We start from the raw sequence: 23,386 nt of genomic DNA, 5'->3' as shown, positions 1-23,386 counted from the left end.
ATGCCATTAAAGGTACATTAAGATGTGCTTATATTCATATCATGTACAAAATATGTTGTAGAAATGTATATGTATGGACCCGTTGCCATACGTTGTTATGGATAAGGTATACTCATCCGTATATGTTAAACTATATTGTAGTAAACCATGTGATGTAGTGAAATTTTTTAGGGATTCCATAATTAATTGAAAAATAAACTATAATTATAATATAATTCTAGGTTAACCTGTCTCTGCAAATTTATTGGTCTTCAGGTTTATACTAAAGATGAGTGCGAAACGATACAGTTTTCAAACTGTAGCCTTCTCAAGAGTAACGTAGAATCTCACGGTATCATTGGAATACGTGGCAACTGGGCCCAATTTTTTTTACATAGAAGAAGAAGAAGATCATCATTACTACCATCCAATTAAATAAAATTAATACTCAAAACAATGGAGTGAATAATATGTCCTATATTATTTTGGACCAATTAATTGATATACTCGTATTAAAAATAACATTATATTTGGGTGAAACTGTTATTTTCCTTCTCCATGCTCCTTCTCCAATCATCCACCAACATAGTCGATGCAATATTTTATGGTGGAATAAACTCTTGCTTAAAAGTGAGAGCTGTTTTTCCTATTCCACCTCGATATAATTTCATTCATCCCAACTTCTCATATACTGGCATTTTAAGCTTAGTTGACTTAAAAAAACCTCCAATGAAAAGGAAGTCATCATTCATCGTTTATGGTGCAGAAGTGTGGACGATGTCAACATCCGATAAGACGGCACTAGGAGATAAGATTTACGGTCCTTTAAACATAGCCAGCGGCTACGTTGTCTAGGTCATGTTGTTCGAATGGACAAAAGTGCTCCAGCTCTGAAAGTGTTCGATGCACTACCCTATGGTGGAAGCCGAGGAAGAGGGAAACTCAGGTGGAGAAGGACCTGGCTTCACTTGGTATTACCAATTGGCACCAAACTGCCAAAAGGAGCGATGCTTGGCGCGCTGTTGTGGCCTCGGCTATAACTGAGTAAGCGGTGTCTACGCCAGTCAAGAAGAAGAAGATTATATTGATATCTCGATTAATTAATGAGGTTTTATAATCAATATCTTCGACTAGCCTCCAATAGCAAAATGTAACGAAAAGTACAGTACACAAGTACACAGTAAGTTCTGATGATAAGATAAATTCCATATACGAGAGAAACTTGATTTTAACCAACTTTGGGCCGTGATATTTGAATGATATCACCACAGATTGAAAAGGAAACTAAACTCATAAAATTTTTTCAGTTCAAAATTTGTAAATAACAGATATTTAAACAAAACGTATCAGAAATTGGGAACTCTGCGAAAGCATGTACCACGATAGTCCAACTAATAATTTGTTTATAGTATTCAATAAATAACGAAACCAAAAAGGACACATTCAGAGTGATCCGCAGTGGTACTATCTATTCTAAAAGAATAATGCTACTGGGTTACGCAGATGATATTAATATTAATATTTGTCCCGTTTTATTATACGATGCAGAAATATGGACGTTTACCGTCAGAGATGAGAATGCACTTGGAGCATTTGGAAGGATTGTTCTCTGCAAGATCTTTTGAGCCGCGAGGTGCATACAAATCTAATGAAAGCGCAATTGGACAGTGTCGTACGTATGCACGAAGCTCCTTCGATTTGATACATATGGGTGGACAAAAGAAGCAAGGACAAGGGAAGCATCACGTGCTTAGGGACCTGTCTACACATAAGTTGTACAACTGGCGGTCTTTCGCAAAGGATAGAGGCTATTGGAAGATCTGGGACATCATTTAAAAAAGGAACTCCAATGACTTTGAAAAATGAGGTACAGCAATAAAAATGAGATATTTAACATAACTTTATCTACAATGATAGATGTAGTGTTTGTGTTAGCACATCTAGCCTAGTTTAGAGTCCTACAGGAAAATACAATAAACCGGGGCAAGCGAAGAAAACTCGGTTCTAATATATATGTAAGAAATTTATTGTTAAGAAAATTTTACATCGCTATAGCCATAAAACCAAAATATTAAATAAAGTTCAAAATGTCTGAAAAAATTTAAACTTTTTTAATGCAAGTTCGCACGCCAACTAGTTCTAGTTCAATGTATTATCAACACAACAATTCACAATAATTGCTAATTTGGATATTTCCAAGTTTACTAAAAAAATCGCAAGTTTTTCAACTCAATAGCAACAAAAAATTGACCTTCCGACAATTAACCAAATATGCATGCATGCCACCATTTCTGGGAGCAAAGCTGTTGCCGCTTGATGTTTTGACACAAACCGGTGCGGTTTTACCCTTTTCGTAAATTTTCACGCTTCTTCTGTCACCGTTAAGGCGCTTACAACATTGACAAGCGACTGTGCAAGCCGAAAATAGTAATTAGAATTTCTGTAGCGCTGTGTGTGTTCCATTACGACGAGCGTGTCAGCAAAGTAGGTGGCGCAGAAGCGCACGCACATGCGTATTGCATAATATATTTCATGTGAAATAGCACATCATACTCGTAAATCAATCTCGACAGCAACGATGCGCCTACATCGGCGAGCAAGTGTTCGGGCTTCGGCTTTGGGGCGTGAGCAAATTCGGAGCATTGGAGATTCCTTGTGTAGCGCTTAAGGTGACATTCTGATTTGCTGACACACTCGACGAACACCTCGAACGCATAACTGGGTTAAAGACAATGCATTTCTTCACGATCATGCTGCGCATGTCTATAGACGGCGAATAACGTAAATAACAGCATGATCATTGCAACAACGGGTATGGTATTGTTGTCGCCGGCGATCGTGTGCGCCGCTATGTTGTTCGACATCCCCTGGCGCGGGGTTTGATACACAATTTTTTATTATACACAGTCTGTTGCTATCAGTATCGTGCAGTTGCCGATATGCCGGCCGGTGTATGACTCGGCTGCTGCTTTGATAGACGTAAACGCTAAAGATCAATCGATTGATTATTGGCGATCAACAGTGTGATGTGCCGAGTGTAAACAATTGTTTTTTCTGCTTTGCTTACGCGCTTACAAAGTTGCAAATATACATATGTATGTAGGTATGTATGTATGTTTGATTTAGAGTGATTTTCTAAAAATCGATTTAAATTGAATTCCAAACAAATTTGTGTATTGACACGTTGAAAATGCCCAAAATAGTTTGTACTTACGAATAGTTTGGCTTGTAACAAGCGCTCGCACTGTGACACTGTCAATCGGCCGTCCATTTTATTACAAGCTCATCGTGATGCATAGCGTATAAAACAGCGCCAGCCCAATCATTCGAAGTTCACTCAGCTGTGACCAGCAATACAAATCGGTAACGCATCGGTCAACGATTGTGAACGCGTACGCATTCGAAAACCAAAACAGTTAATTTTTGTTTAGCCGACATAAAGGATATACATAATGAGAACGGTCTTCGTGCTGTTGCTGTGCGTTGGCACAGCTTTTACGGCAACTCATGTTAATATCTCGATTGCTCAACACCCGGCCACGAATCCTGCTGACGTCACCTATTTAGAGGGTACCGCTCCCGAGGAATTGAAAGCGGGTCCAGCTAAGAAGCCAAGTGGAGAGGAACGTTTCGCCAGGTTACGGACAGCCGATGAAAGTGTTAATGTAGACAAGGTTCAGATGAGTGGTGAGCAAAAAAAAGAAGAGGCGACGAGCTTCGTTGACAACTCAAAATCCGCTCAGCAAGTTCAACGAAATCCAGAACAATCGAATGACTTTAAGCAACAACAACAACGATTCTATGGACATATACGTCAACAGAATCGGCAGAGTCAATTTCGCCAAGCTAATGCTCAGGAGAAACAGAATCAGGAGTTCGAACGTTATATACAAAACTATCACAGTGGCCCGACTGTAGAAACTGTAAGTGAAAATAAACACTTTACCAATTATATATCGGTTGTTTTTAAGATTTAAGGTTTAAGATTTTTTACTGAAATACAGATATGTATTAAAAGGCTGCTCTGAACTTATCCCTTCCGCACTTACTTATCTCTAATCATGCCACTTTAATTCTTTAGGTATTTGAAACCGCCGATCATTCTCCATCCGGACGTTATGAGTACTCATCCTCGTCTTCATCTTCAGGTGGTCCTGCGCGACTTGTCGCTATCGATTCGAAACCTTCACAGCAACAACACACCTTCGAAAGGCAAGTTGCACTTCCCGCTGCTGTAGAGACTTCCGCCGCAGCGTCTGCGGATGATCAGTCAAAATCAGCGCCCGACGCAAAGATCCAAATTTCACCTGCACCAGTATCTGCACAACCAGTTGTAGCTGCGCCAGCACCTGTACATGCACACGCACCAGCTCCATCTGTTCCAGTCGCAGCTATTGTTCCAACTGTGCCTACAAAGACGGTTAATACTCTACATAGTGGTAGTAGTGACGGTGGCAAAGTGAGTCTTGGCGGTTCATACGGTCCTAGTTTCGGCGGTGCTAGCGGCGGTTCCCATGGTGTGACGTTTAGAGTTGCTGGCGGTGGCGGATATAGTCCACCAAATTACGATCAAATTCCTAGCTATGCTAAGCCCGATTACGGACAACCCAGCTTTAGTTATGATCAAGGAGATGCAGGTGGTTTTCTAAACGAATATCCACCATCTGTGGATGAGCCCGCAGGTGGTTATGATGGATTTTATCACAACCAAGAAAACGATTATCATTCGAATGGTGGTTACTTACCTGTACACCCAAATGTGTATCAACGTCCAGTAGTCACTAAAACTATACAAATTGCCCAGCCTGCACTGAAAGCGAAGAAATTCGAAGTACGTCATCCAGCTATCCAAAAGGAATTCTACGATATCGAAGAACGAGTTGTGATTAAACCGGCTGGCACGATAGTTGTTGAATTGGAACATCCAGTTGCGAAGATTCCGAAAGGTGAAACGGTACTACCACTCGGTCATCCTCATCCAGCCATTGCAGCACAATACAATATAAATAGCGATGCAGACATTGAGACCGAGTCATCTAGCGCGGGTTCTTATAACAACGGCGTGCGCTCAAACTCAAATCAAGTTTATGCAAATGCTGCTAGAAAAAATCCCGCACCTGTGATTAGTGGTACACATATTGGCTCAACAGTTACCGCTACACCAACAAACAATCAAAATGCCAAACGTGATTTTGTGGAAGCTAATTTGCGGAAGCAATATGGTGAGGAGGCACAACTCCAAGCTCCCAGTGATGCTGGGCTTGGAGAGCAAAATTCACGCGGTAAAAACTATTACATACCCGATGACACACACGACAATCAGCGTCAAGTGTCTAACAGGAATTTTGCGCCCAACACATTTAGACGTGACGAGAACAATTATCAACGTCCAGCACGTGTTGAAGTGCAGCAAAGCGAGCAGGTGTACCGACCAAGATTCTCTAAAAACGAAGAACAAAATGTATCTCCCAAGGTGCCCAACGACTTTAACAACGAAAACGATGAATTTAAGGGTGAGTACATCACAGGTAACTTCTATAGTGCAGCTAAAGACCCTAAACCTGCACGCCTACAAGAGGAACCGGCAAAGAGTGAGCGTATTACAGCCGAACCGCAGACACGTATCATAAAGCATGAGCACACAATTAATATACCACCCTCTCAGCATAACATTTATTTGGCCCCTAGTCGATTTGAAGAACGTCCAGTACTTGTACAGGCACAACGTAAGCAAGCACCATCAGCTAAGCAGCAGCCAGCCCACTTGGAAGAGGAACCCGCACGCGTGAGTGAAGTTAAATCGTTCTTGGATCGTCAGCGTGACGGTGTAGTTGTATATGCTATACCCGCGCGTCGTCCAGTGGCCCCACAACAGCGTTATACACAGAATGAACGACGACAACCGCAATACGTGTCACCACAACGCTCTTACGAACAATTACGTTACGATCCCGATGGCGATGTGGACTCAGCAGCGGTAGAATACAGCGCACCTTACTCACATATGCGATACGATCCAAACGAATCTGCACGCCTTACCGAAGATGTGACATATCAGCGTAACGCAAATGAGAATGTCCCTGAACGAACCATAACAGTACACTATAATCGCGGACCCGAGTCACATGCACGTCTCATTGCACAAAATAAGTCAGACTCCGAATCAAAGGCACCCGCAAAGGTAGCGGAAAGTAATGAAGACATCATGTCAAAGCCCGATGAGATACGTCCACTTGCACATATCCAATTACAAGTTCCATATGGTCCACAAGAAGCCGATGAGCCCATCCGAGTTATGTCTTCAATTAACCCACCTAAAGAACGTAGTCGCACCGCCAAAATTAGTCAGCCCGAAGCTAAACAAGCCGTTGTGGAACAAGTGGTGAATGTAAATACCGAAGCGGCTGCCGATGAAGGTGCTAAACAAGAAGACGCTTTACGTTCGGAAAATATCGAATCACAGCCAGATTGTGTACACAGCGCTGAGAAGGTAAATGCACGTTATGAAAATGCACAACCAAGTGACTACGATAATGTGCAGTATGTGGCAGAGCGCCAAAACAGGAGACAAATCAAGTCTCAACGCTTAATTGATACCAGCAACTCCAACGCTAACAGCAAAGAGAATGTCAAAGCGGCGGCCTCCGATGCGGAAATTGTTGAAACGAATGCTAAAGACACAAGTGGGCAATCAGCACCACCAGGCTCACGTGTAATTTCCGCTAATCCAGCGCCCAACGATGCCTCCGCAACAAGTGAAAGCTTTCACAAACGTCGCATTGTGGTCAATCATCCTTTCCAAACCGTGCGCGAAGTCGTCGAACATGAACCGATCACAAACTATCATCAAATACAGGTGCACGAACGCGCCTCACCAACATCCGCATATAACAAGGCGCCATACTTTGCACCCAATGGCCAACTGCGTCAATTTGAAATGGTACGTGTTCCAGTTATGTACCATCACCCAAGCAGCGCTACGCACGGCAATTTAGTTTACGCATTACCTGATGCCATTCCCGTGCACGAAGACAATGGCGAAGTTGAGCCGAGCTATCAGCAAAGGCGACAGCGTGTTCGCGCTTAAGCCCACTGATTATCTATCGGAAAACATGATGTGGCCAATAGTTGTTGCTATTATAGTGTTGATGTTGCCATTAATTAAGGACACTATGCTTACAAACATAATATTAATCCAATTTGAATACGCGTATTTTAACTCTTTATCGTTATTAAGATATATGATATAGTTATAACCGATTCCACTAAGGTTGAAGGGCTAACTTAAAAGTTACACTAATGATTGCCAGATAGCGTATTTGCGCTATCCTTATTTAAGTTTCTAAACTCCATGTATAAGTTGACGAATAAAAATTCGAAACGAATGTCGAAAAAAAAATATTTTGTAGTTTCGGTTTTTTAACGATCTATAAATAAGTACAAACCAGAGTCAAACCCTCGAGGGCGTTCAAGAACTGCCACATTTAATCTATAAAACAAATGTTTTCAGTCCTTGAGTGAAGCACTCTATAGAGTGATATATCTATAAACGTCTTCGAAACACCGCTTACCTGCTCGCTGACTTTGAGCCCTCTTTACTCATTTACTCGATTTCTTAAGTGAATATGGCATTGATATCAAATATTGTCGTGGGTAAAGCTACAATAATGCCAGCAAGATGAGAGGGGGAATACATGCATGAATCAAGGCAATAAATAAGTAAGCAGAATATATTTTCTGTATTCTTCTTCTTGACTGGCGTAGACACCGCTTACGCGGTTATAGCCGAGTCCAAAACAACGCGCCACGTCTCCCTCCTTCTGGCAGTTTGGCGCCAATTGGTTATACCAAGCGAAGCCAGGTCCCTCTCCACCTGGTCCTTCCATCGAAGTGGAGGTCTCCCTCTTCCTCGGCTTCCACCAGCGGATACTGCATCGAATACTTTCAGAGCTGGAGCACTTTCCTCCATTCGAACAACATGACCTAGCCAGCGTAGCCGCTATGTCTATGTCGTCGAATAACTGCGGTATTCGCCGTTACCAATGTTTAAGGGACTATAAATCTTCCGCAAAACCTTTCTCTCGAAAAATCCTAGTGCCGTCTCATCAGATGTTGGCATCGTCCACGCTTCTGCACCGTAAAGTAGGACGGGAATGATGAGAGACTTGTAGAGTTTGGTTTTTGTTCGTCGAGAGAGGACTTTACTTTTCAATTGCCTACTTAGTCCATAGTAGCACCTGTTGGCAATAGTGATTCTGCGTTGATTTCCAGGCTGACATTGTTATTGCTGTTAATGCTGGTTCCCAGGTAGACGAAATTATCTACAACTTCAAAGTTATGACTGTCAACAGTGACGTGGGAGCCAAGACGCCAATGCGCTGACTGTTTGTTTGACGACAGGAGATATTTCGTCTTGTCCTCGTTCACCATCAGACCCATACGCTTCGCTTCCTTATCCAGTCTGGAAAAAGCAGAACTAACGGCGCGTGTGTTGTTTCCAATGATATCGATATCATCGGCGTACGCCAGTAGCTGTACACTCTTATAGAAGATTGTACGTTCTCTATTTAGCTCTGCAGATCGTATTATTTTCTCCAGCATCAGATTAAAAAAATCACACGAGAGTGAGTCACCTTGTCTGAAACCTCGTCTGGTATCGAACGGCTCGGAGAGGTCCTTCCCGATCCTGACGGAGCTTTTGGTGTTGCTCAACGTCAGCTTACACAGCCGTATTAGTTTTGCGGGGATTCGGCATAAAGGCAGCTCTTTTTCGTGCTGTCGAAAGCAGCTTTAAAGTCGACAAAGAGATGGTGTCTGTCGATCCTATTTTCACGGGTTTTCTCCAAAATTTGGCGCATGGTGAATAACTGGTCTGTTGTTGATTTTCCAGGTCTAAAGCCACACTGATAAGGTCCAATCAATTTGTTGACGGTGGGCTTTAGTCTTTCACACAGTACGCTCGACAGAACCTTATACGCGATGTTGAGGAGGCTTATCCCACGGTATTTGGCGCAACTTGTGGGGTCTCCCTTTTTGTGTATTGGGCAGAGTACACTGAGATTCCAATCGTCAGGCATGCTTTCTTCCGACCATATTCTGCAAAGAAGCTGATGTAAGCACCTTATCAGCTCTTCGCCGCCGTATTTGAATAGCTCGGCCGGTAATCCATCGGCCCCCGCCGCCTTATTGTTCTTCAGGCGGGTAATTGCTATTCGAATTTCTTCATGGTCGGGCAATAGAACATCTGCTCCATCGTCGTCGATTGGGGAATCGGATTCGCCATCTCCTGGTGTTGTACTTTCACTGCCATTCAGCAGGCTGGAGAAGTGGTCCCTCCGCAAACTCAGTATACTCTGGTCATCAATAACTAGATCACCTCTGGGGCTCCTACAGGAGTGTGCTCCGGTCTTGAAACCTTCAGTTAGTCGCCGGATCTTTTCGTAAAATTTTCGAGCATTTCCCCTGTCGGCCAGCTTGTCAAGCTCTTCATACTCACGCATTTCGGCCTCTTTCTTTTTTTGTCTGCAAATGCGACTCGCTTCCCTCTTCAGCTCTCGGTATCTTTCCCATCCCGCTCGTGTTGCGGTCGATCGCAACATTGCGAGGTAGGCAGTCTGTTTTCTCTCCACTGCGACAATCCTCATCATACCAGCTGTTTTTTTGACTTTTCCGAAAGCCAATGGTTTCGGTTGCAGCTGAACATAAGGAGTTTGATATGCCGTCCCACAGCACCCTTATACCGAGATGCTGATGAGTGCTCTCAGAGAGCAGGAGTGCAAGTCGAGTAGAAAATCGTTCGGCTGTCGGTTGTGATTGCAGCTTCTCGATGTCGAACCTTCCTTGTGTTTGTTGACGTGTGCGCTTTTCTACACAGAGGCGGGTGCGTATCCCAGCTGCTACAAGATAGTGGTCCGAGTCGATGTTGGGACCAAGAAGCGTACGCACATCAAAAACACTGGAGACATGTCGTCCATCGATCACAACATGGTCGATCTGGTTGCGAGTGATTCGATCCGGGGACAGCCAAGTAGCTTTTTTCTGTATGGCACATTCATATAATTTTGTTGCTAAATGAGCTGAAGACTGCTGTACAGTAGCAATAACTACTTTTCTTTGCGAAACTTTCTTTTGCGTTGCGAAACTGTATACATTGTTTTCTACGAAAGCAGTAAAGTATTATATAATACTTCAAAAATTCCGATTTTTAAAAGCTTCTCGGATATTGTGTGGTCAGCTCAATTTGATGCTACAATGGCGCTTTTATATGGTTTTATTACTATAAAGAAAGTATTGGAACACGTTCTCCATAACGAAAAAAAGAGTGCCGTAATAAAGCATATGAACTAGTTTCAACAATGAATATGTTAGGAACGGGAATAGTGACAATTATTGATTATTATAAACTTTTATTAAACAATTCCATAGAATCGTGTTTCGCAAACATAGAAATTGCCTTGCACATTCACTTGTATCTCTCGAACGTTCTTTTTCAACGTTAAAACGTATTAAAAATGAGTTGAGAAACACGAAAGGCCAAGAACGTCTTAAACATCTCAATTTGATGATCACTCGATATTGAAAGTGTTATCTCCAAAATTTGTCCATATTCAATTCACAAAAATTTATTTGAAAAAGTTTTATTTCATTTAATAACCTTAATTTGAGAACCTATAACAAACGAAGATATTTACTTATTTTCTACAGGCCCCGTGCAGTTGTAGAAAATATAAACCTGTTAAAGTGATTAAAGATTTTACGAGAATAAAAGAAAGTGTCATCGAAATCACTCATACGCATTGACGAACAGTAAATAGCACCACGTGTGTTCTATTGAATATTATAAATATAATTATATTCATTAGAAATGCATCAATACGATACAATAAGTCATCAACAGTATTTTTCTATAAATTTTATTAACAATTATTTCTGAAAAGTTATATATACCGTAATGTCTTAATACTAACAACAATAAATATTTTTTTCAACAACTTATAGCCACATTTGAGCATACTAAACTTAATTGAATGAGAGTAATTGGCAAGAAATTAACAACAAGAACAGGACACTGGAACAATGCAATTCGTTCCAAACTCAGCGAAACGTTATTTAATTTACAACTTCTCTTCCTCACGCCCAACCGGCATTGTGGAAGATTTTATAAATCTGACTGCGATCGATTTTTTCCGCTTCTCTATCGATCACTGCCATCTCTTTAGGTGTCAGTAGTGATTCTTTGGCAAGTGCCGCGGCTATGTGGGGATTGCTATAAAAGCGTCGGCTCTTCGACAATTCGGGTGGCAAATGTGACTCGCGCTCGGCATTGGCTACAACCGAAGGATGCGGTGGTCCCTCCTGATTGGGCTCGGATATTGGTTTGAAATCTGGTGGTGAAGTAGTATATTGTAGATATTGAGGTTGTTGATAAGGTAGCGGCACTGATTGATGGAAATAAAATTGAGCGCTGCATGAGATCGTCAGTAGGGTGACACAAAGCAAGACCGAATGCATTTTGCTGAAAATAAATGAAAATTTGTTTACATAAAGTGATTTAATTTTTATACTCTCGCAACAAAGTTGCTATGAGAGTATTATAGTTTTGTTCACATAACGGTTGGTTGTAAGTCTTAAAACTAAACGAGTTAGATATAGGGTGTTATATATCATGATCAGGGTGGCGAAAAAAGTTCAAATCCGGATGTCTGTCTGTCCGTTAGTCCGTGCAAGCTGTAACATGAGTAAAAATTGATATATCTTGATGAAACTTGGAAGACGTATTTCTTCGCACCATAAGAAGGTTAAGTTCGAAAATGGGCGTAGTCGGATCACTGCCACGCCCTTAAAATGGCGAAAACCGAAAACACTTAAAGTGCAATAACTAAGCTATAAATAAAGCTATGGAAGTAAAATTTGGTATGAAGGATCGCACTATGAAGGGGCATATGTGGATGTAATTTTTTTGGGGAAGTGGGAGTGGCCCCGCCCCCTACTAAGTTTTTTGTACATATCTCGCAAACTAATAAAGCTATATCAAGGAAACTTTCTAGAGTGGTTTCTTTTAGGTACTACCTTATACAGTCCAAAATTGGAGGAAATCGGATTATGACCACGCCCACCCCCCATACAAAGGTTATGTTGAAAATTACTAAAAGTGGGTTAACTCACTAACGAAAAACGCCAGAAACACTAAATTTCACATAAGAAATGGCATATGGAAGCTGCACTCAGTTTTTTTTATAAAATGGAAAATGGGCGTGACATCGCCCACTTATAGGTCAAAAACTATATATCAGGAACTACTCGACCGATTACAATGAAACTTGGTTTGTACTAGTTTCCTTACATCCCAATGATTTGTTGTGAAAATAGGCCAAATCGCTTCACAACCAAGCCTACTTCCTATATAACAGAACTTTGAAGACTGAATCGTTTACTTTATAATATATAAAGTAAGCACTAGTGAAGATATCGGTGCAGAACTTTGCACAAATACTATGTTAATAGTGTGGCAGCCCCATTCTAAAAATCGCCGAAATCGGATCATAGGACAAGGACAAGGCCCCATATATCGAACATGAGGACCTCGGTGCTTCTAACCTAATATTCGGGTTTTCAAATTTGGGTCAAATTGTGTATTATATAATATAAATAAAGTTAAATAAATAAATTGCGAGAGTATAAAATGTTCGGTTACACCCGAACTTAGCCCTTCCTTACTTGTCAATATTATATTCATTAGATTAGTGTGCCATATAAAACCTACTTTAAACTACGGTTGTCAATTATCAGTGACAGTCGATAGGGAAATGATGGAAGTCTAAACTCGACTACTTTTGATAATACTTTAGTTCAAACTAAAATAACATAGAGATGTTGCTGATGTTGGATCCATAAGTTTACTAAAGGATCCAGTGACCTAAAGGTGCTAACAGTCGTAAATGGTTCATTGGCGAATCCATCATCCAACAGAAAAAATTTTTACCCAAGAAAGGCACAGTCTCTTAAGAATCGTTCGCAAAAAAATTTAAAAAAATATTAAATCAAAATATCGTTGAATAATAGTAAAAACTTTAGTTTTATCAAAATTATTTTCATTTCAAAATTGTTATGGAATGTCTAACAAGTATTTGAATTGCTGATAAACTGTATGAAAAGGTATTCTCTGTCACAAATATTGACTTTGCTGCTGCTGTAATATTTCAGCCACATTAACCTTACTTATTAAGGGAAAAGTTTTATGACAGACGATTGAATATATTTATCGTTTCCATTTTCTGGCAGCTTTTTTATATCAGTTGAACAGTGGGGAAGCTCTCCGAAAACGATCTTTCTGTATCGTACTATATGTCAATACAAAGTATCCAAATAGAAAATTTACTAATTTAAATCAATTCACTTTCAACACAAATACAAACTTTAATGCAATTCCACTCGTTTAACCCTTATATTCCATGTGATTAATTATATTCGATATTTAGGATTTATCACTCTTTAACGCTCTATTTTGAAATATCATTTTTACACTCGAACAATTTTGATAAAGCCACTTTATCTAGTATTTCATTCTTAATTCTTAATATTAAACTTTCGTAAATTCTGATTAGATATCCTTTTCCTTTTTCCACACATTCACTATATGACTTACATCATTTTGGAAATATTCTTGTAATTTCTTTTGTTTTATTTTAAAAACTATATTTTTTACACATCCGCAATTAGAGAGACGAATAGTTGACGCAAGATAAGCGACGTTTCAGCTGCAACTGATTTTAGAATAACTACGAAGCGATCTTTTATGTTGAAAGATTTGGAATATTGAGCGCAAAGCAAAATCAAAATCAAATAGAAATAGAAAAACAAAAAAATAGAAAATTTCGAATAAAGATTTATGCAATGTTAAGTACAATCAGAACACACACAATGCGCTGAATCGGCGTGAGCTATTAGCATACGATTACAGTATTTTTACGCTCTGAGCCAACCATGAGTAATAACACATAACAAAAACAATAAAACTGATTGAAATTGAAAGCTTTTGCGCATGCGCATGTGCAACGATCAATGAACAGAAGGCAGTAGCAGCAGTAACACAACAAAAACTACGGAGGTAAGCAAGATCAGCGACGATCGTGCTCTGAGCAGCAGTAGCAACAGAGGCGGCAATTGTCGGTAGCGTAAGCTGACGATAACCGGATGGTGTTATGAATGATTTTGGCATTTTGTGAGAGCTTATAGTTGGTGGATGACGTCCCAGAGAAGTGTATGCAATGCCTAATAGGGATATAACGTGGTTATATCTTAATTGTAACTACAATACTGTTGGCGGTGGTAACAAGTAATAGACGAGTCTACAGTTTACAAACATAATTATTTACACTAAACAAGTTATGCGCTCTCGCTGAACTTGAATTTATTCTTAAAGCAAAATCATATGATTTTGAGCTCATTTACCACTTTTTTGATTTGTTGAACACAATTGTATTATATTATGTGAATAATGAGCAATCATTTTGCAGTGGATAGTATATTTCATATTTTGTGTGCCATTTTTGGTGTCTATCGAAATAACTCCTTTCTCTGAATTTGTTTGATATATGACCTTTTCAAAGGTTAGTTTATATTCTATTGATCCAAGTCGCATTTGAAAGTTTGTATGAGCAATTAAATGCGGGCAGCTGATCAGCAGCTGTTACAAATTTAGAGCCAATTAGTTGCATAAATATGTATGTATGTGTTCATGCGTGTGTTCATACGTAATTGCGATAAATTAATATGTAAGTATATATGTGACTTAAGCAAAGCTTATAAGAACTAAAACACACATAGTAATTACTGTGATTATTTTCGAATCTCGCTGATGTCAATTGGCGAAAAAATATATGGCTCAAGTTCAACCATATCCTCAATTCGTATCGATTGATTTTAGTTTTACAATTGCATACATTTGTGCAACAAGAAAAAAGTTACAATTCTCTAGTAATAAGACCTTGACTCATATTTGTTATGCACGCATACAATATTACGTGATAGTTGTTAGTCAACCGTGGTATGATTAGCGAGTTTGCGCGCAATAATTGTGTAACTAAAAATGAATGAATACAAGCATTCTCAACAGAAACTGAAACAGAAAACTAAATTTGAATACCTTTTTTCTCAATATGTTGCACAGAACATCCATTCACTTAACGGTAGGTAAAACCTTAAAATAATCGTAATAAATTTTGGTATACGTGCTTATTGACACGTAAGATAAGTAGTTGAATTGAATTAATCACCACTCCCATTTTTCAAATGTGTTCTTAAACTTATTTAGAATGTCGTTCGTGCTAAGAAACAAAAATATTCAATGTGTATTTTTGTATATCTTATAAGTTAATAAAGTTTAATCAACCCAATTTTCTGGAGTCAATACCATTAGACACTATACTTCGTATTATAACCACGCCTGTCTCCTATACAAATGCAACTCTAACTACTATAACTCGCAGTTCTCCATAACTCGAACTCTTGAATTGGCATTAGGAGTAAAATTTCATACAAATTACTTTTGGTAACTCGGAAGTCTCTCTAATTTGACGTCTTTCTGTTGGTTATGGTGATTCGAGTAAAGGAAGATCTACTGTATTGAAAACAACTAAGTGTGCTTTAATTCAGTAAGGAAAAACAGCAGAAACCCTAGAGTTTATTGTTAAGATGCTCTAGAGAGGCTGGATAAAGGTTGGTAAAAAAATCACGATAGGATGAATGGTGCCGCCCACTTATGGGTTAAAAATCTTACTTCAGGAACTAGGTGACCAATTTTAAAAAAATTCGATTCATAATATTTTCTTGACATTATATTTGAAAATGGGCGAAATCGAATTACAACTATGATTACATTCACTATACCACAATTTTGAAGTCCAACTGATTCGTTCACTTTACAATCTATAAATTAAGCACCAGTGAAAATATCGGAACAAAACTTGGCACAAATACTGCATATTTAGTTTGAAATAGCCCGTCTAAAAATCGGATTACACATTTTTAAAGCCACAGATATACGAGGGCTGCTATATAAGTATATTTCTGGCCTAATAATGAAAATAGGAATATGTATGAACGAAAATGATTTTATTGTTTTTCAAAATATTCTCCATCAAGATTTATACACTTTTGCATGCGTTCAAACCAATTTTCGAAGCACTTTTTTTGAGCCTTTTTTTTGAGCGATTGTCAAATTGTGCGGGATCCAACGAGAACAAACCTCTTTTACGGACAGGTGTTCATGCAATATCGAATGTATGCTGGTGGGAGAAATGCATAGGCATGCCTCTATCTGAAGGTATGTTACATGACGGTCTTGCATTATCAGTGCACGTACCGCATCGATGTTTTCTGGCACAACGGCTGTTTTTGACCGACCTTCACGGAATTCGTCTTTGAGCGAGCGTCGGCCACGATTGAATTCGTTGTACCAGTTTTTCACAGTGCTATAGGATGGTGCTTCATAGCCATACAAAGATTTTAGTTCATCGATGCACTCTTGTCGCGATAATCCACGTCGAAAGTTGTGAAAAATGATCGCACGAAAATGTTCACGAGTTAATTCCATTTTTTGGCCGAGATGAATTTTTTAATTCCCTGTAAATAAAACAATTCACTATTAAATGACAAAACGTTCTGAGTGATGTTATGCTAAAAAATGTCAAACTTTCAAATGGAAATGTCAGATTGCACCTGGCAACACTTAGTGTTGCCTAGGCCAGAAATATATATAGCAGCCCTCGTAGAACTTGAGCTCCTCAGTGCTTCTAGCTAATTCTTTGACGAAAATATATGTAAATCTCTCTGATATTCTTAAGAAATTCAAAGGAAAGGCAAAATCAGACCAATATTTTCTCTAGCCCCCATATATCTCATATACGATTTTTCAAACTTGTGCTGGACTTTATGCCGCATATATCGGTTAATATGTGAGATTTCATAACAAAATTAAGTGAACGTAAAATCTTAGATATAATAGCTTGATGGAAAATGTTTAAAATCAATCCAGGAATTACATAAGCTTTCACATACCATGTACAATATTTAAAATGTATCTCAGAATATCACCTGATACGATCCAGCCAACCCAGCCAAAACGGAGGAAAACTGTTATGTCCAAAACTAGTTAGAGAAACGGGAAAGTAATCATAGTCTAAAATCTTAGCTAACATAAGTTATAACTCAATTTTAACTGAGTCTTATTGGAGTGACCGGTCTTAATGTTCACAGGGTCGAGAGTAATCTTCACAATATGTTATTTATAATCGGTATCAGTTAAAAATGATAAATTTAGAAATGAAAATTTTATTAAATAGAATAATTATAGATTTTCACCAAAACGTTTTTTATTATATGTCAATTGTTTTAAAAATAATTTGAAGAATAATCAGATGTTGGAGATTTTCAACATTGAACTACTTTGAGTTAAAACTTGTTGCCGTAGTTTTGCTACCGTTGAAAGTATGTATGGATGTTAATATTAGTAAGGGAAATTTAAGATTTTTCAATCAAATATTAATTGTATTACTAAATACCGCATATAACTGTACTACTATTATAAAAAATAGTATAAGTACATATGTAAACAAATTTTTTTATTTAATTTAATTATTATATATTTACTCGAAATTTCATTATTCTAACCTTCTATGCGCAAATAGAATTATAGTATTATTTGACCTAAAACGTGACGGCCATAGTCATCTGTGGCCATAATACTGAATGAGTTAGTTGATAAAGAAGTATTTGCGGATATAAATACATTTACAACAAACATAACATAACGGAAGCGTTAACACATATTACATTTGTAGACAATTCGCAAGAGCCCGATCGCTGGCATAAATTACTTACATACATATATACTCTTAACAACAACCAGACACACAACGGTGGCATTAAAGCCACTAAAGAACATAATCTCATGATATTTGATTACCCATGAACTTTATGTTGTCCACAACACACAAGTTAATGTACGCTGGCGCGCTTTTATGTCGTACCGTTGGTCATTTCAGTGCAAAGTGAATTGATTGCTTTTGTTTGTATGTAGGAGTGTATGTGCTGAGGCGGGTGTGCCGCGTTGTTTTGTTTATAAACACGTAGCAAATTACATTTAAGAGCCGACCTTTTGTGAACTTTGTTGCTATATGCAACTTTTAAAGTATTTTACGAGCAATTTAGCTTACAACCACTTGTACATATATACTATATGAAAAATATATATATCTAACGTATTGCTATTATACTTTTAAAGAATGAATGTACCAGCGTACGATCATGTGCTCACATTTATGTTATTTGTGCATACATACTTACAGACATGAATTCGAACTTCAATTTAAATCATTGCCAAGGTCTTCAAGTTATTAACCTAACAATGTACTAATGTGCTGCTATTCACGTATGCAAATTTTTAACATTTTTGTGTATTGAAAGTAAAATTATTTTTTCTTAAATCTTACTTGTAAAAAATCTGTCGGTCATTCTAGACGACACAGACCAATACTGTGTGTTCTAGTCAGAGATAAAGAAAATGTAATATATTAGGTCTACAACTTCGCTTCCGCCGTTTTTTTGTAAATGTAAGTTTTTTTGTTTATAAACGGTTACAAATGTCGATATTACAAATGTCGATGAGCCTCAGCCACACTTTTCTTGGAATTAAAAAAGAAAAGCAAAGTTGAAGACCTAATAATATAAATCTTAACTTTTGCTTTACAATTTTACTTTTAATTTTTTAGGCTCGAAGAATGTTTATAATGAAATGGAGGTTTTTCACATCTAACTGGCCTTTCAACTGATCATTTTATGCCTTTTAAATCCTCTTGACAGTTTTAATTTGAATCCCATCTACTTATTTTGCTTTGTGACAGAACCATTAATAAAGATTGCACACAAACATTGTTGTACTCCTTCACTATTAGAATATACATACATACATACTTCCTGTTGGTTTTATACATACATATATGTATATTGGTTAATATATTTCTATTCAGTAATGTTAATCAGTCACAAATATGTATACTATAGAGATGCTACTCTCTCTTTACTAAAAACGAACTTTACTTGCACTCTCAACTGCAATTTTTAAATAGACCAATCTAATATACATACATGTGTACATAGATAACATACGAACTTTTCAGTCAATCCAGATCTAGGGATAAAATTATTTTTTTCATCTTCCGCCCATCTGGGAAAGGGAGCGCAATTCGCATGACCAACGGAATTTATATTGCGGCGATTCACGCTAGGCAGAAATTTTTTGCGTGTAGAAATAAAACAATTCTCAAATTTCATATCAATATTCTTATAAATACTAAAAAATGTATGGTTCAAAATAAGCCATATAGTTTTACACTAAAGTAAATAACAAAAGTTTAATCACTACGAGTGGAATACAAAAATAAAAAGTTCGGATGCAGCCGAACTGCATAAATGTGACTTTATAAATCTGAGCGATTTACCGATATTTTCGGCAAAAAATTAGCCACAAACTCTGAGGTCCTCAAGTTCGATATCTGGGGCCTTGGAAAGTTATAATCCGATTTCGGCGATTTTTATACGAGCTATATCACACTAGAAATACGGTATTTGTTTTTTGTTCCGATATCGATATTAATTTGAGTTTTGTTCCGATATCTTCACTGGTGCTTAATTTATATATTGTAAAGTGACCATCTGATTCGGATTTCAAAATTGTGGTATAAAGAAAATAGGCGTAGTTGTAAACCGAAGTCGCCCATTTACGACGAAGCGATCGAGGCAACGAGCTCATAAAAAAGTTAATAGAAACATGCACCTTCTCAGAGGTGCTTATAAAGTATGATCCATTTAGAGGTTCCCTACTGCTTTAAAGAAAAATACACTGACAATTTAAATTTAATGGGGAATGTTTATTATCATTTGAAAGAAGATTCTTTGGCATTTTTTTAAGATTATGTTTTTCAAATGTTGGCCACGGCTACGTCTCAGGTGGTCCATCTGTTGAGTCCAATATTCGATGACTCGTCCAGCATTTCGACTGGTAACTGGCGAATGACACGCGTGATATTTCGCTGCATGGCCGAATATAATTGGGATTGTCCACATAGACTTTACACTTTTCAAATCCTCAAAGGAAAACGTCTAACGAAGTGATATCACATGATATTGGTGACCAATTGACCGGCCCAAAACGTGAAATTATCAGTGTTCTCTCAATAAATCCATTGACTGATGCGGTCGCCATTGACAGTTACGTTCTCACCGGCATCATTTTTTAAGAAATATGGACCGATGATTCCACCGCCCCACAAACCACACCAAACCTATGTTTTTTTCTGGATGAAATGGCAACTCTTGAATCTCTTTAAGCTCTTCGGTCCAAATGCGGCAATTGTGCTTTTTACATAACCATTGAGCCAAAAATGGGCATCTTCGCTGAACAGAATTTGGCTCGAGGACGTTGGATCTTCTTGGAACTTTTCAAAAGCCAAACAATATTTTCTGTGCGCCAAATCGTTCCATACGTCAGTCCGAATTGATGCGAACGGCGCCGAATCGACTCTCCACGGTCTTCGTGTGCAGTCGGTCTTGAGCAAACAATTTTATACACCATAAAATAAGAGGCAAATGTAAGTAAAATACCTATTTTGGATTTTTTAGTAATTGTATCGTGTAATTAATAATTATAATTTTTTAGAAAATTCTTTTTTCGAACTTCGAAATCACATAATCCGATTTTGTAGTGTAATTTCGAAAATCGGAAAATGCAATTTTTTACTTACGTCTCAATCTCCCGTAAAAAATTGCTTTGTCCAATACCCAGCCGAGTGTTGTATAGTGTTATCATTAAGTATGTAAATTCTTTAGTCTGGTTACTCATACGCCACCGGTTCTTACAACTCTCGTTATATTTCTGCAGCGCCAACAACTTGCTTAAACCAGTGCAACCACCCACCAAATGCACAACATAAGGTCAAGGTGAAATGAGCAGTTTATTACTGCAGTGAAACTATTGGTGTACATACATATACTATGAAATTAACCCACACAGTCAAACTTAGTAACCATTTAAAGTTGAATATCCTTATATTAAGTCATGAATACTTTAGAATATACTCTAGTATATATAAAAGAGACAAATAAGACGGCTAATTCTGAACCAACATGCAATTCAACCTTCCATATACACTTTAATGTCCGTCTGCATGTACATATGTGTGCCTGCGTTTAAAGCAAAAACTGTCGTTTGCTCCAGAGTTGCTAGCAATGACATTGGTCGTCGCATGTTCGGCATTGAATAATCGGAATGTCGTTTTTAAAAGTGCGCTCGTGCGTTGCATTGCACGCAGCAGACCAATTTACCGTTTGCATGTACGAGTACACACTATGCGTGTGCTTTAGGTTGGTGTGTATTTAGGTATGCTGGTATGCCCATCTAACTGTTTATTCGGTTATTTATGTTTTGAATTTTTTTTGCATTTTGCATTTGCATTTGCTTACGCATTGAAAATCCAAACATGCATGCATTTTATCTAAGTCCACAACAAATATATTCACAACAACAAATCTACATGTATTTACTTATATACTCCTACTCGCACTTACTATCGTACACGTTGCTTTTATGCATGTGTGGTCAATATACATATATGTATGTATGTATGCTCATATTTATCGGCGCTTGTGCAAAACGAAAATGCATGAATGACCGGTTGGAGACAAATCTACACTAATCTATGTACATATGTATATATAGCTGTGTATAAGTGTATGTGTATAGCACAGTGCGCCGGCCGAGTAAATGTAGAATAGAGGAGGTGTTGAAAACAAATGCACCACCGAACAGCCGTTTTGCTGAATCTATGGCGACCGACAAAAGTAAGCCAAGTGCAATAACTGTGTATGTTTTCAAGTATCTCAAGGACACACATGCATACGAATTTCAAGTGCAGTTGTCTAGCATTATGGTGCACACAGTTCAGTGAAATCACTTTAATGGAAAGAAAAATTTAGAAAACAATTTTTTTCTATATTTTTGGAAGTTGCGATATTTGAAGAAAGCCATTATAATAGACATAAAATATTATACATGATATACGGAAATTAAGCGTACATCTGGAAAGTTATATGGGGCTGGGGTATTTCCTGAACCGATTTCAATAATTCTCAACACCAAGCTACATTATATCCAAAGCTTTACGTTCACTTAAGGTAAGATTTCTTACATATGTATTAACTGAAGCCCACTGAATGTTAATATTTAGTAGCTAGGGGAAGTAATGATCCGATTTAACCCATTTTTAGCACAGAAGCACATTACTGATAATTCCGGTTAAAATTATCCATTGGCACTGAAGTTTTCATCTTCGCTATCTAAAAAGTTATAGTCCGTTATAGTATTTGTATAAGTTGTAAATTCCAAATTGTGTTATATAGAGGATATGTGTGGTTGTTCACCGATTTCGCATATTTTCCATCCGTAATATCAGGATGTCAATAATTATTCTAACAATCTGTGGTATCATTACTGAGATTTATGAGGGGTTATGTGGGTTTCAGAGGCTAAAAACAAGGGTATTATTATATTTTTTATGTATTCAATTATATTTTTCATTTAAACATGTCAGCATATCAGAGATGCATATTTAACAAATGATTTCGGATGTCATCGAACATTTTATACTCTCGCAATTTGACAAAGAGTCACATATTCGGCATATATATGGTATAAAGTCCAATGAAAGTTTAAAAACCCTAATATTAAATATATGGAAAATAGGCGAAGTTATGACCCGATTTCACTAATTTTCCTTCTAAATATATGAGAGACTTACCTATATTTTCGGTAAAAAATTTGTTAGAAGTACTGAGGTCCTCATATCCGATATATAGGATCTTGAAAACTTATTGACCGATTTCGACGATTTTTAGAAGGGCGATGCCACTCTTTAAGTACAGTATTTTTGCAAAGTTATGTTTCGATATCTTCACTAGTACAAACTTTATATATTGTAAAGTAAACTATTCAGACCGACTTCAGAGTTCCGGTATATGGGAAGTAGGCGTGGCTGTGAAATTTGGACTATTTTCACAACATATCATTGGGAAGCTAGGAAGATATTATAAACCGAATTTCATGGAAATTGGCCTAGTAGTTTCGGATATATGGTTTTCCACCCATAAGTGAGCGGAGCCACACCCACTTAAAATTTTTTATACCAATTTGGGTACCTTCTTTATAATGAAATTTGAGGTTTCTCGTGTTTACCCTTACTGAATTAAAGCATTTTTAGTAGTTTTCAACATAACCTTTGTATGGGAGGTGGGCGTGGTTATAATCCGATATCCTCCATTTTTGGACTGTGTAAGGTAGTATCTAAAAGAAATG

The 23,386-nt window shown here is 37.9% G+C and overlaps 2 protein-coding genes across 2 annotated transcripts; one reads left to right on the top strand and one right to left on the bottom strand.

Annotated features, from left to right (window-relative positions):
• The first annotated feature begins 3,294 nt into the window (after window positions 1-3,294).
• Window positions 3,295-7,079, top strand: LOC105221155 (uncharacterized). Its single transcript, XM_011197904.3, has 2 exons — window positions 3,295-3,902; window positions 4,061-7,079. Exons 1-2 carry the CDS (start codon window positions 3,432-3,434, stop codon window positions 7,064-7,066), a joined length of 3,477 nt encoding a protein of 1,158 aa, XP_011196206.1. The 5' UTR covers window positions 3,295-3,431; the 3' UTR covers window positions 7,067-7,079.
• A 3,839-nt stretch (window positions 7,080-10,918) lies between these two features.
• LOC105221156 (uncharacterized) lies at window positions 10,919-13,784 on the bottom strand. The gene is made up of 2 exons (XM_011197905.3): window positions 13,625-13,784; window positions 10,919-11,494 (listed from the first exon to the last, which is right to left on the bottom strand). Exons 1-2 carry the CDS (start codon window positions 13,627-13,629, stop codon window positions 11,110-11,112), a joined length of 390 nt encoding a protein of 129 aa, XP_011196207.1. The 5' UTR covers window positions 13,630-13,784; the 3' UTR covers window positions 10,919-11,109.
• Between the last annotated feature and the right edge of the window lie 9,602 nt (window positions 13,785-23,386).

The sequence above is a fragment of the Zeugodacus cucurbitae genome, chromosome 4 (assembly GCF_028554725.1).
Source record: "Zeugodacus cucurbitae isolate PBARC_wt_2022May chromosome 4, idZeuCucr1.2, whole genome shotgun sequence".
NCBI lineage: Eukaryota > Metazoa > Arthropoda > Insecta > Diptera > Tephritidae > Zeugodacus > Zeugodacus cucurbitae.
This window is presented reverse-complemented; position numbering and strand designations above follow the sequence as displayed.